At 35.5% G+C, this 13,940-nt stretch overlaps 1 protein-coding gene across 1 annotated transcript in view; it reads right to left on the reverse strand.

The window, feature by feature from the left end:
• The window catches only part of Marchf6 (membrane associated ring-CH-type finger 6), a 76,611-nt gene that overhangs the window by 21,393 nt on the left and 41,278 nt on the right, over positions 1-13,940 (reverse strand). The window contains exons 12-20 of the mRNA XM_076857473.2: positions 12,738-12,818; positions 12,231-12,299; positions 12,073-12,147; positions 10,722-10,856; positions 7,725-7,844; positions 6,840-6,940; positions 4,432-4,569; positions 3,506-3,710; positions 961-1,030 (exon numbers count right to left, since the gene is read on the reverse strand). Coding sequence (XP_076713588.1) covers positions 961-1,030; positions 3,506-3,710; positions 4,432-4,569; positions 6,840-6,940; positions 7,725-7,844; positions 10,722-10,856; positions 12,073-12,147; positions 12,231-12,299; positions 12,738-12,818 — 994 coding nt within the window. The remainder of the gene's footprint in view (positions 1-960; positions 1,031-3,505; positions 3,711-4,431; positions 4,570-6,839; positions 6,941-7,724; positions 7,845-10,721; positions 10,857-12,072; positions 12,148-12,230; positions 12,300-12,737; positions 12,819-13,940) is intronic.

A 13,940-nucleotide genomic window follows, 5' to 3' on the forward strand; every position in this document is an offset into this window, starting at 1 on the left:
GTTGAAAGTAGCTTTAAGTATTTTTCTTAGTGTTGAAAAATCTAATATTTCTATACCTTCTATTTAATGTTTACTTAAGTGGTTATCATGGTCAACATGATTTAGAATTCTCTTGCTGGATATAAATGAGGAGGACTAAGTTATTCTGCAACTCTGTCACTGACTCTGGATTGTATCCCATTCATTTCCGACCTCTGGAGAAAATTATATTAAACTGCAGTGTATACTTTTTAAATGAAGAAACATTACCTATTAAAATATCCAACAAATCTTAATGCCAGAGAAGATTAGTACTTGTGAATACCAGATGATAAAGAGAATAAAGTCTGGCTTCATAATGCTCTCTAGGAACAGTATACAATAGATGGGAAAGATAATTATATAATGAAAACAAACATAATTCATATTAAAACACTGGCTTGAAAAACCGATACATCATACAAATTACTTTTAGAAAATCCACCCTGTAATATATCCATAAAAACTGAGCGATCATAGGTACTTTACGCCAAAAATCCTTCTTTTTTTTTTTTTTGGTAGTGCTGGGGATTGAACCCAGGGCCTTGTGCATGCAATGAGCTGTATCTGAATGAGCTATTATCCCCAGCCCCAAAAATCCATTCATAAATTATATTTTGATTTTGTCCCCAATGCTCTAAGGAATGTGTCTAATAAAATGAGGACTCCTATCTGTATACAGGGTAAAAATGGGAGTTCATATCCCACTTGAATCAAAGTGTGAAATATGATATATCAAGAACTATGTAATGTTTTGAACAACCTACAATAAAAATTAATTTAAAAAGAAAAAAAAATGAGGACTCCTAAATAAATCAAAATTCTATACTGAATTAAAAATTAGGATAATTTCATATCTGAGGAAAAAAATCACATTTCTGCAAGATATAACCTTTTAAAAAATAATGATATTAATAGCTGAAAAGTAGAATAAACTCATACCTGGTAGAGTAAGGCAGATGAGGCTGGCAATCAGTAATGTGATACACATGAAGACAATCAACAGAAATATCTGCAAAGCAGAACCAAGAGTACATAGAGTTTTCACATGTATTTTACAACATACCTCAAAGAAACCACACAATTTTCTCATTGAAAAGAAACTGCCTAACTGGGGGATGGTGGCAAATAACTCAAGGGGCTGAGGCAGGAGAATCACAAGTTCAAGACCAACCTGAACACTTAGTGAGACCCTGTCTCAAAATAAAAAATAACAAGTGCTGGGTTGTGGCTTAGTGGTTAAGCACTCCTGGGCTTAATCCCCAGTGTATATATGTATACACCCTCACCCACACCCACACGACTAGGTATGTAGCTCATTGGTAAAGTACCCCTGGGTTCAACTTTTAGCGGGGGTGGGGGGAACCCTTAGTGATTCTATCTCTCATCTAGTCAGAAAGTACCTTTTGCTTAAGGCCTTTTTTTTTTGTTCATGGAGAGCCAAGAAGGCTGGGTAAAGACCATGGAAAGGGAAAAAAGAAACTCCCTATCAGGTCTACTTTTTTATTTTTTTTTATTCTAATTAGTTATACATGACAATATAATGCATTTTGACACATCGTAAATAAGCAGAGTGTAATTTCTCATTTTTCTGGTTGTACATGGTGTAGAATCACACTGGTTGTGTAATCATATATGTAAACAGAGTAATAATATCTGATTCATTCTATTATTCTTCCTACCACCATATCCCCTCCCTCCCTTCACTCCCCTGTCTAATCCCAAGTACCTCTATTCTTCCCTAGCCACCACCCCACAATGTGAATTAGCATCCACATACCAGAGAAAACATTCAGCCTTTGGTTCTTTGGGATTAGCTTATTTCCCTTGCATGATATTCTCCAGCTCCATCCATTTACCAGCAAATACCATAATTTCATTTTTCTTTAAGGCTGAGTAATATTCCATTATGTCTATATAACACTTTTTCTTTATCCACTCATCTGTTGAAGGGCACCTAGGTTGGTTCCATAGTTTATGAACTGAATTGCTATAAACATTGATGTGGCTGTGTCACTGTAATATGCTGATTTTAAGTCATTTGGGTATAAACCATGGAGTGGGATAAGTAGGTCAAATGGTGATTCCATTCCAAGTCTTCTGAGGAAATCTCCATACTGCTTTCCTTAGTAGTTGCACCAATTTGCAGTCCCCCCAGCAATTCCCCACCTTGACGCCTGCTTTTAAGAGTAAGAGGCAAAGGAAAAGATGACCTTCGTGTTTCCTCCAGTTATAAAGCAAAAGTCCTCTAGAATTAACAGTGGTTTGTCCCTTAAGGGAGTAGGAAGAACAACAGTGCACTAAAGACTATGGCACAAACAATGTTCAACGTTCCCCTAACTGGTTCCTGCACATCCAAAAGCCCCATCACTCACTGCTCCCCTTCTGCCTCACCTCTCTCCTGCAAACATGCCCACCTTTCAAATATATTCAATTATCTGCAGTTCCAAGTCCACCATGGCTAAAGTACTCTTTCCTGGCATATTGTGGAATGCTCTTCCCACTTTCCAGTTTTTTCTCTGCCTGATCTCTCTACTTTATTAATACAGTTCAGGCATCATGCCCTTCATGGGGATTCCTTTGGGCTTATATTATGCACCAGTGGCTTCTCAATGAAGCCATCATAGCACCCTCTTTCCATAATCTACCTTAAGAACCCAAATCTGCCACTGCTTGTTTTCCTATCTCCCCAAGTAGATTGTAAGCTCTTTCAGGGCAAAGACTATGCATGTTCTCTATATCCTTCATGGGCATCAGAAGTGGTGAGGTGTGGAAAACACATCTGCAAGACTCAATGAAGACATCTGATCCACAAGTAGTCCAGAAAGGCATTATTACAACTATTTTTAGAAAAAAAGAACCAAGGCTGAAAGGTAAATAACCTACCCAAGTTTCAAAATGATCTGACTCATAAGCTCATATCATTATTAAAGGGCATTTAAAATATAACTGACTGGATGTAATTGAAGGATGAGTTCATTGTAATAATACAGTAGTCATCAGCTTACATTTTCGACAAAATTGTGAATCATAAACTGATTATTTGGTAGTTTAAGATGATGAAATTGGACACTTACTTAACCAATCTGACTTTTAGTTTCATCAGCTATTAAGGTGAGATTACCACCCACACCTCACCACATTTGAGTGGGGATTAAGTGGGGGGAAAAACATTAAAATACTTATTCCAGTTCCTGACACACAGTTGAAATGTACCAATGTTAGTTTCTTTCTTACTGTGTATAGTCTTTTCTCCTTCTCAAACCGGAAAGAGCAAAACCCCATGAAATCCCAACTCTATGGCCCATCTCTAAAATTTGATAAACTTATTTGATCCCTTACTTACGTTGCATAATGAGGGTAATAAAACATGGGTTCTTATCAGGAAAATTTAAGGCATAACCATACAACACCAATGCTAACAGCACAACTCTCAATAGAAATTTGGGAAAAAAAGCATTTCTAGTTAAGTCTGTATAGTACTTACCCTGAGTGGAAAATTTAAAGGCCGGCGGTAAGGCTGAAAGCCGACAGGACCTCCCTGCTGGAGTATGGCTTGGTGGGCTGCATGCAGACCTTCTCCCACCACAGGAATAGCGTTGTTATTTCGAGCATGCTGGTTATTGTTGACTTGTTGATTTGCACTATTCTCACTTTCTTCCTGGTCTCCCAACAGATAGGAATGAAGATCCCTGTGTGAAAATTACATCAGTGAAAAAAAAATCTCATTCCAGGTCAAAATAAAATGGTAGCCATGAGAGTTGTTTTCTTAATATTTACTAAGAGTAGAAAATGTATATGTAGAATCCATACACCACACATTTAATCTATTTTGGTTTTTGTCAATATCTGAAAAGAAATCAGGAAATTAAAAAAAAAGAAGAAGAAAAAAAAAAAAAGACAACATACAAGACATTCCATGAGAAGATCTTCAGGATGGGGGAAATTATTTTCTTCTCTCCAGATGACAATCATACCTACTGTGATATGTAGCTTAACTAAATTCTCCTAGCTGAATATCACTTAAGCCAAAAAAAAAAAAAAAAAAAAATGAGACTGGGGAGAAGCAGCTAGAGAAGATAAATGTTCAATTACATATAACCAAATCTATAATATTTCATGTTAAGATATCTACCGAATCCCCAACATTTTCTGTGAAAGTTTTAAATCACAATAAATTAAAGAAATATGGTTACTAAACAATTGAGAATTCAAATCTGAGAAGAGTTTATCAATTTAGAATCTCTAAAAATAAAGGAAAGCTAATTTGTTTATAATGTACTAAAAAAAATTAAATAAATTCTTGGCCTGTATAACAGCACGAAAGAACCTAGACAAGAATCAAACCTCCATAACAGGATAAAAATTGTGTACATTCTCCAGAAAAGGGTGGACTGATAAAAATATACTCACAGCAAGTATCCCGCAGTGACAGTCCATGCTCGCACAAGCCCCTTCAGCCACTGTCTCGTATGTCCTTGTTCGAGTAATGCTGGCAAGACAACCTGAAGCAGAAGCAGCTCAAGGGACAGTTCGCTTACTGGAGCATCACTAAGACAATATAAAGAACCATGATGTATAATGTGAATTCTATTTTCCATTGTAACTATATATTAAATATTGAATAAAATTAAAACAAAATCCAGTGAGTCAAATAAACTCACTGTCTTTATTACCTCTCCTCTCTCCCCATCTCTCTCTCTCTAACCCAGTGAAGTTTCCCTCCCAAATTCTACCAAAATTGTTTCTGGTAAGGGTCACCAATGGCCTTCATGGTATTAAATTAAAGGTCATACCTTGGCTCTCACCTTGTTACATGAGTAATATGATTTACAAATGCTCACCCTTTCCTTCTTACAACATTTTCTCCCTGAAAGGCTAAGATCAACCTAGAAAAACCAAAGGGCCCCAGGCTCTGTCTTCTTCTTTCATCTATGCTAGCTCTCTAGGTAAATATGACCCTCATTTGGTCATATGGGCTAAAATATCACCTTTCATTACTTCCACCTAATACTGAGACATCTACTCTAACTCCCAACTTACATATCCAAAATGCCAGTTCAACATTTCACAATGACATATATTAGACAACTTCAATTGGTTATGTTCAATATCAAATTCCCAATCTTCCCTTTTAATCCTGCTACTCCCACAGTCACCCTAAATCTCAGTAAATGGCAACTCTGTCCTGCCAGGTGCTGAAGACAAAAACTATGATCCTGCTGACTCCCTTCTTTACATCGCACATTCAAACAGTTACTGAATCCTATTGGCTATCTCTTAACAATATCATAAATTCTAAATGCTTCTTGGCCTCCCTTGCTACCTCCTTTATCCCAGCCCCCCCCCCCAACTTCTCAGCAGGATTACTGCATCACTCTCCTAGCTGGCTTCCTACTTCCAACCTGAGTACTCTCAGTAACTTCTCTTCTCAGCAGGCAGAATGATCTCCTTAGTTTCCCCAAAAGCTCTTCAACTTATTCAGGGAAAAGCCAAATACTTAGAGTAGCCTACAAAGCTCTCTGTGACCTCTCTGACTTCATAGCTAACTGCTTGGACCCACAACACAACACACTTCCCTGAAGCCAAGCTGGCCTCCTGCTGCTCCTCAAACAGACCTGGGTGCTACTGCCCTTGCCTGACCTCTTGCAAGGACACATGGTTTACCCATTCACTGCCTTCTTCAGGGCTCTTTTCAGCTGTCATCTTCTCAGCTCTTTATTGGTCACTCTTTCTAAATAGCAACCCCAACCTGGCTATTCTCTGTATTCTCTTTCCCTACTTCATTTTTCTGCACTATAACCATTTGGCATACTATATATTCTACCTATTCTGAAGTCTGTCTCCCTATCCCCAAATGTAAGCTTCATAGAACAAAGATTTTTCTTGATTCTGTTATGTTCAGTTATACCCCTAGGATATAGAAAAGTGCCTGCCATATGGTGAACCCTCAGTTGAAGGGAAGAATGAACTACATACTAATATATAGCAAAAAAATGTTGTTAAACTTATAGATACAACTGATTATCAAATGATTTTATTCCAACAATATATAAAGCCAGACCTGTTTTCTGGGTCTCATCACAACTGAACCCAAACACACACTATACATGAATGAAAGGTAAGAATTACAGAATTGTCCTACAAATCTACAAAGTCCTACATGTAGAAAAATAAAGTCTTACTGCAAAAGAGTAACAATTTAAAAAGCAAAAACTGAATTTTGTATTTTAAATTAATTACCAGCATTTTTTCTGCCACTTAAGAAAAAAATCAACATATAAATATTTGTCAGTTTTAATTTAGTGGATACAAATCTGAGATTTCCTATATAAGGCATTAAGACCCAAATAAGTCAAGTGTGTTGGTGCATGCCTGTAATCCCAGTGGCTCATGAAGCTGAGGCAGAAGGATTACCAAGAAGGATGACCAGGGTCAGCAAGACCCTGTCTCTAAATAAAATATTATAAAGGGCTGAGGTTATGGCACAGTGATTAAGTGCCCTGGGTATAATTCCTGATACAAAAAAAAAAAAAAAAAAAGGAATTACTACTGCTCTCTTGGATAAAAGAGCAAATATTTATAAAGTAATTTAACAGAGATTACAGAAAGAATTAAGTAATAAAACAAAGACAAGACAACTTTAAAGGACAGAATAATGATTTATTTTGGTAAGGGATAATAAAACCTTGATCTACACCTGAGATAAAAATTTCTTAGTATCTATGAGAAATTAATGTTTTAAAAGTTTAATGTAATCTGTTCATTAAATCCCTAACAGTGGTAAATTATTACAGCTATTTTAAATTTTAGCAACTTACCTGTACAGCATGACATTGTAGGGAAGAAAATTAGGCAGTAGACTCTTAATTATACGTATAGGAAGCCAAAGCATCAGGAGGACAATGGAGCCAAAGACAATCTGCAGTAAGAAAGAGGACACGACAGCACTGTGAGAGTCCACCACTTTTATGCAATGCAGGTAGACTTCTAAACACAATTAACTCTCAGCCCACGCCTGTATCTACTCAGAGCCCAGGTGGTTTCACTCTGTACACTATTGTTGGGTCACTCCATATAAATTACATTCCTAGGATGGCTGTTCCCCTCGTTGAAAGGATTGGCCCCTTTCTCCAGGTCACAAGAGCTGAAACAGGAGTCACAAAGAATCATCATTGCAGGACTTACCAGAAGAGAGCTAGAATCTTATGATGAAGAACTGCCTACAACTTCAACTAAATAAATATCTGTAATCATCTAAGACATGACCCCTATTAATGGCCATAAAAGATTCCAAAAAGCACAATATTACTTTAAGAATTTTGTTTTGGAAATATGTAAGATTTACCCAGCTAATTATTTCTTACAGATGTAAGAAACTTTCTTCTATTAAGATTATACTTTAGAAGGCAGTAATAAATTTTCATTACTTGGATGCAAATTAAATATAATTCAAACACCTATAATTGGTAATCATGCTACTACACAACTAGAAGGCATATTTACTTTAGTAAACTTCATTTTATTTATTTTTAACAAAGAAGTAAAACAGCTATTTGACAAATGAGTTCCACAGGCTTAGATAAGTGTAATCTATCAACACTCTATCAGCCCTCCTGATCCAAAATCAACAACAAAAACCCCCTTAAACGAAACTGAAGAATAGCACACTTTATTCAAAAAGAACAATGAAAAGGTCTGCTCACCACTGACAAAATAAATCTTCGGAGATGCCTATAAATGGGCAAGTGGATCATTTCCTGTACTGGATTAAAATCTGGATCATTCAAATTTCTTAGAAACCATAAGACACCAGGTCGAAGTACCTGTAAATATATTTTAAGTGTTATAAATAACCCCCAAAGTCTATAGGTTCTGTAATAATGAGTTAAAACATTACTGAAAAATACGCTCCTGAAATCATTCCGGTATTTAAAATAGGCTCCATAAAATTCATATGATTTTCATGGGAAAAAGTTCCTAAACTTTAATATTTATGAAAACAGACCTGTGGTTTGACGACCTGTGATGGTTTTAATCATTTCACTAGGGGGAAAAAATTCAGAATTCAATTTGTTAAGAAATTTAAATAGAAAATTAAACACATCAGAACTAACTTGTTATCACCTAGGAAAAGGATTATGTTACAACAGTGTCCCAAAGAGTAGATGTGATTTCAGTTTTACAGTTCCCCAGAGAAGTTATCTTAATTAAATTCTGTTGGGCACAGGGACACATGCCTATAATCCCAATGACCTGGGAGGCTAAGGTAAAGATTGTATATTCAAAGCCAGCCTCAACAACTTAGCAAGACTCTTGCTCAAAATAAAATAATAAGAAAGAAAAGGGATGTTGATGAGTGGTAAAACACCCCTGAGTTCAATCCCCAATACCAAAGAAAAAGAAAGAAAAAAAAAATTCTATAACTTCTCAGTATCTTCATTTTATTATCTTTTTTTTCCCCTTCTGAATGGAAATCATCACACAAGAGGCTCTGAGGAAATATATGAGGCTGGGTACTATGCCTTCAGGGTTCAAACTCCAAAAATTACCCTGTGTAAAGCATCTATTCTGTCTAAGCCTATATTTCTCCCATCTACCAATTAAGGTAGTAACAATATATGATCTCGGGCTGGTATTGTGGCGCAGTGGTAGAGTGTTTGCCTGGAGCATATGAGGCACTGGGTTTGATCCTCAGCACCACATAAAAATAAATAAATAAAGAAAGAAAGAAAGAAAGAAAGATATTGTGTTCATCTACAGCTAAAAATACACTTTTAAAAAAATACATGAGTTTCTAACTCCCTGACATTAGGGTTATGTGCCAACAAAAGTCCACATTAATAAAAAACTTAATTATAAAATATTTTATCCAAAAGGATTTCTGAGTTATTGGACAGGCCAGACCAGGACCAGGGCCATGTTTCATGATGCTGAGGCCCACCATGCTGGGAATCACATTTCCTTGTTTCTACATTACTTATTGTCTATATTTTCATGAAACTTTATTCTTATCCCAGTTGTTTAAAGTTTTAGTTTTATAATGATGTGTTACTGGTTATAGATTTATTTTTTTATTCCAAGAAAGTTAATTTTCTAATTGTGCCATACAATGTGTATGATATACATACTATAGACACATTCATTATGCTGACATTAATTAGTTAGGATTAGAAATCTGGTTTATGAATGAGTACCTCTGGAACTAGATTTATATGCTAACTTTAATGCATATTAATATTTCAGGTCATTAATAGTTTGCAATTGATGTGTAACTCAGGATATTTTGGATAAGCATGTAACTATAGCTACATCTGTGTTCAGTATATTATATAAATATAGATGACAACACACTGATTGGGTTGAGAAATAACAGTATTCAAGTAGGTGTGTTTGTCTTGGGCATTGAATTCTGAACACCTAAACTGAAGTTGGTTTAGAAAATAAAAGACGAAGAAATAAATTAACTGAAAGCATCTGATACAGGAATCAATCTAAATCATCAAGGAAAATCATACAGATAGAAGTAACATAAACTTTGGATGGCAGCTATTTTTTTTTTTCAGATTCAAAAACCATTTAATTTTAACATAGCCTGCATATCTGTGACATTTTCATACACGGACTCAATAAACTATAAATTGAAAACAAAAACAAAAAATTTTATCATGTTAACAGTGAAAATTAGTATTCACATATAATTTGTTTTTAAAAACATTACTGTACTTTCTTTAGTCTCAATCACTTGTTTGAGTCACTACACGATTCAGAAGAATTTAGCCCCACCTGCTTCCCTCCTCGAATACTTCAAAGAGCAAAGTATATCATGAACAGCATTCAGACTTCATAATTTTTGTATTTCTGGTCTGTTCTCCCAGCCCTGCACATCTCCCTCATTGCTCTCAGTAAACTGACTTTGTTGAATAGCTGTATCCAATCCTAGGAACAGGGAACAGGAATCCTGCCTTTATTTCTATAACCTTGGCATACAGAACAGAATCTGGCAATTGGCTTGAAATGTATACTAATTAAATACTAATCTGCTGGGCTGTGGTTGTGGCTCAGTGATAGAGCACTTGCCTTGCACGTGTGTGAGGCATTGGGATTAATCCTCAGCACCACATAAAAATAAAATGAAAGGTATTATGTCCATCTACAACTAAAAAAAATCATTTAAAAAATAAATACTAATCTGCTCTCCTTCTCTTCCAAACAGTAAGGGCCAGATTCTGAAACTAGAATCAGTAGATGTACCAATCTGGCAAGTGAAATGCAATCATAAATTGGAATCATAAAAGGACCTTCACTGTAATTCTATATACTTAAGATGCCTGCTTCAAAACTTACATATTCAATTCTACAAAACTTTATCTTTTGGAGTTATTCCCAGTATTACATTTTCTTGAATGAAATCTGAGACAGACTTGTATAACACCAACTCAAAGACTTTAGATTAAGAGGATGGGTACTGATCTCTACAAAGTAAAACAAGTTTGTTTTCCTCAGTATAATCATATTGGAAAATTGTTAATCTGTCAATTTTTGACAGAAGCCACTGAAAATAGCTTAGAGCAATCAAGTCAATAATTCCTTATGAGTTATTCCCTCCTAAAATAATAGAGAATATAGTTTAGTTAGGAAATTATCACAGCCTTTGAAGCATAACTGGTTGTACAGCATCAGCATTTCCCTGTAGAACTTACCTCTCTCAGTAACAGAATGAAGGAGGCAAAGTAGAACACATACACCATTCCTACTAGCCAATGTAGAAACATGGTAGTACCTGGAGCCGATTGAAAACTCAGTTCTCGATCTTTCAGAGTAGCATCAAACATTTCCTAAGTTAAAATAGAACAGGTAAAAGAGATATGTACCACCTATATTTGTCAAATTAACATCTCCACCTTCTAATAAGTAAATAAATCACTATATACATAAGGTATGATGTTCTAGAGCTGCAGTTCTTTTTTCTTTTTCTTTTGTTGGTACCATGAATTGATCCCAGCAGTGCTTAAACACTGAGCCACATAATACCCAGCCCTTTCTTAAATTTTACTTAGAGATAGTCTCACTGAGTTGCTTAGGACCTCACTAACTTGCTGAGGCACGCTTTGAACTCACAATCCTGTCAGCTTCTAGAGCCGCTGAGATCACAGGAGTGCGCCACCGCACCCTGCTGCAGTTCTCTTTATGCCATTTCACAGTATATTCGTGATATACAACTGGGTATTACTTCAAAAGATGCATATACACTTTCAAACTTCCAAACATTAAAAAAAAAAAAAAATATGACAAATCAATTAGTAGGTAAGAGTTTTACTAATGGTGTAACTGTAAAAGAAGCATTTTTAATTAATGTAAGGCTTCCTATCTTGGTTATGGGTCTGCATTCACAAGAATTTTTAATAGTAATGAAGAGGGGTAAATGTTTACCTCAGAACCAAAAGTAGCTTTTCTACACATAAAATTTTTTTGAAAAATTAAAAAAACTGATTATCACTAACAGCCAATAGAGATAATGACTGAGCATCTTAGTTAAAAGAAATGATTGGCATTATCATAAAATTTAGAAGGAATAAATAAAATTCTCCACTGGCTATTAAAAACATCCCAATCAAAATACCATGACACTGAAAATACAGAGCTTCAAAAAAAAAAAAAAAAGCTACTGAAAATAGCTTAGAGCAATCAATATTAAGATTCTACAGTATACATTTTCAATGAGAATAAGTAAATTTTCAAATATTTGCTTCCTATAAAAGGAATCTATTTTAAGCCCTGCATGGTGGCACATGCCTGTAATTCCAGTGACTTAGAAGATTTAGGCAGGAGGATCACTAGTTTGAAGTCAATCTCAGCAATTTAGTGAGGCCCTAAATAACTTCTGTCTCAAAATAAAAAATAAATAGGCCTAGGAAGTGGTAGAGCATCCCTAGGTTAAATCCCTAATGCCAAATATATATATAATTTTTTTTTAAAGAAAACTATGTTGAAGACTTTCTTTTTTGAAACCTTGAAATTAAGAGATTATATGATAAAGAATACTCCACTTACCAGGGAACAGATATCCAGCCACCAGCCACAAATGAGAGGGAACACTCCAATTTCTACCACCACTAACAAAGAGACCTTTGAAGTAAAAAATAAATGTTATCATATCACCCAAATGTAGAAGAAACCACTTCCAGTTTTAACTTACAAAAAGGAGTTACCTTAACAACAATATAGCAAACTCCTAGTAAGCGACGAGACCTATGAAATTTAACAAGAGTTGCCAAGCCCTGAAGCATTTAGTCAAGGAAAAACTGAACACTGAAGGGTACAATAAAAACAGGAAACTATTTAGATTATATCCAATATTTTCTGACAAATATCATTTCACATTTTGTTCACCCTCACTCTTACTACAAATATTACAACTTCTTGGACTGGGGATGTGGCTCAAGCGGTAGCGCGCTCGCCTGGCATGCCTGCGGCCCAGGTTCGATCCTCAGCACCACATACAAAAAACAAAGATGTTGTGTCCGCCGAGAACTAAAAAAAAAATAAATATTAAAAATATTCTCTCTCTCTCTCTCTCTTCCCCTCTCTCTCTCACTCTCTCTTTTAAAAAAAAAAATTACAACTTTTACTAAGATGACAGGGGAAGGAAAACAGTTCTATTACTAATAAAAACAACTCTTTACACTGCCCACTCAATTTGATTAATTAAAGGATACATGACAAATTATCAGTGTTATTGCTAAAAGTATATACCCAACTATGGTTGTGATTAGGCCTTCAAAATGAGATGCTTGGACCTGGAAATAACAAAAATAAATAAAAATTTAACTTTATCACATAGCCTATACCCCAGTTTTATCACTGTATTAGCAATTCAGATGATCAAAAGTGAAACACCTGGGCAATATAACTGGAAAATGACTGTAAAATCCTTTGGGATGATATATTTGCAAGGTAACTTTCCCAGACTACTATATATTACTCAAAGATGAAGAAGAACTAAAGAATAATATTTTACCCAAGGTGCCAAAATAACAGAGTGAGTGAAATTTGACAAAAATTAGACCACTGTAATACAACAGTTTGCCTCTAGGCTGGCTACCAGGTGGATCTGCTGAAGACTGAACACCAAAGCAGCAGTCCATTGCCCAAGCAGCCTATCACCCACCTACCTGGCAACATCCTAACCATCTCATTCTCTACCATTAGAAACATTATTTAAGTTTCCCTTGCTCTCTAAATGCAGTCTGTTGACTTAAAGGGAATAGGAATTTGGAGAATGACAAATGCTGCCCATCTATATCTTTTGGTTCCCAAGTTTTAAACAGCAAATGGCAACAAAAACTTATCAAAACATTAATCTGAACCTTTCAAGTTCTTGTATGCAACTAGTAAGAACTGGGGAGCTGTATTAAATATTGAAATGCTTCCAAAAGTGATCAGATCTCATGTATGCAAAATTGAACAGAAGATCCCAGCCAGTTCTTCTTCAAAGACTAAGTCCTTCTGAGGTCCCCAAAAAGGAGTAGTAAACCATTCAAATATCTATCTCTGGAAAATAATGATAAAATGTCCAAATTCAAGTAGATTCTTCAAAAAACACTATAGCCCATCATTCTAAAATGGACATATTCCTTTTTTAACAACTGATTGATATATTATTAATTTTCTAAATTCCCTATGGGTCATCTAGGAAGAGAAAGGAACATTCTAGTTCATAAAGTGGCTAGAATGTCAGCATGTGGAAAACTCTCCCACAGTAGGGCCTTAGGCCTGTGCAACAGAAAGACCAGGCATTTCAAAGCATATATTTGTTAGCTGGCATCATATATCCTACCATCTACTGATCAACTGTTATAGCTTTAAAAGAAATGGATAAGACTGTGTTGGCAAGGCATTCCTTTGTAGAAGGCAGACTA

The sequence above is a fragment of the Callospermophilus lateralis genome, chromosome 5 (assembly GCF_048772815.1).
Source record: "Callospermophilus lateralis isolate mCalLat2 chromosome 5, mCalLat2.hap1, whole genome shotgun sequence".
NCBI classification, from domain to species: domain Eukaryota; kingdom Metazoa; phylum Chordata; class Mammalia; order Rodentia; family Sciuridae; genus Callospermophilus; species Callospermophilus lateralis.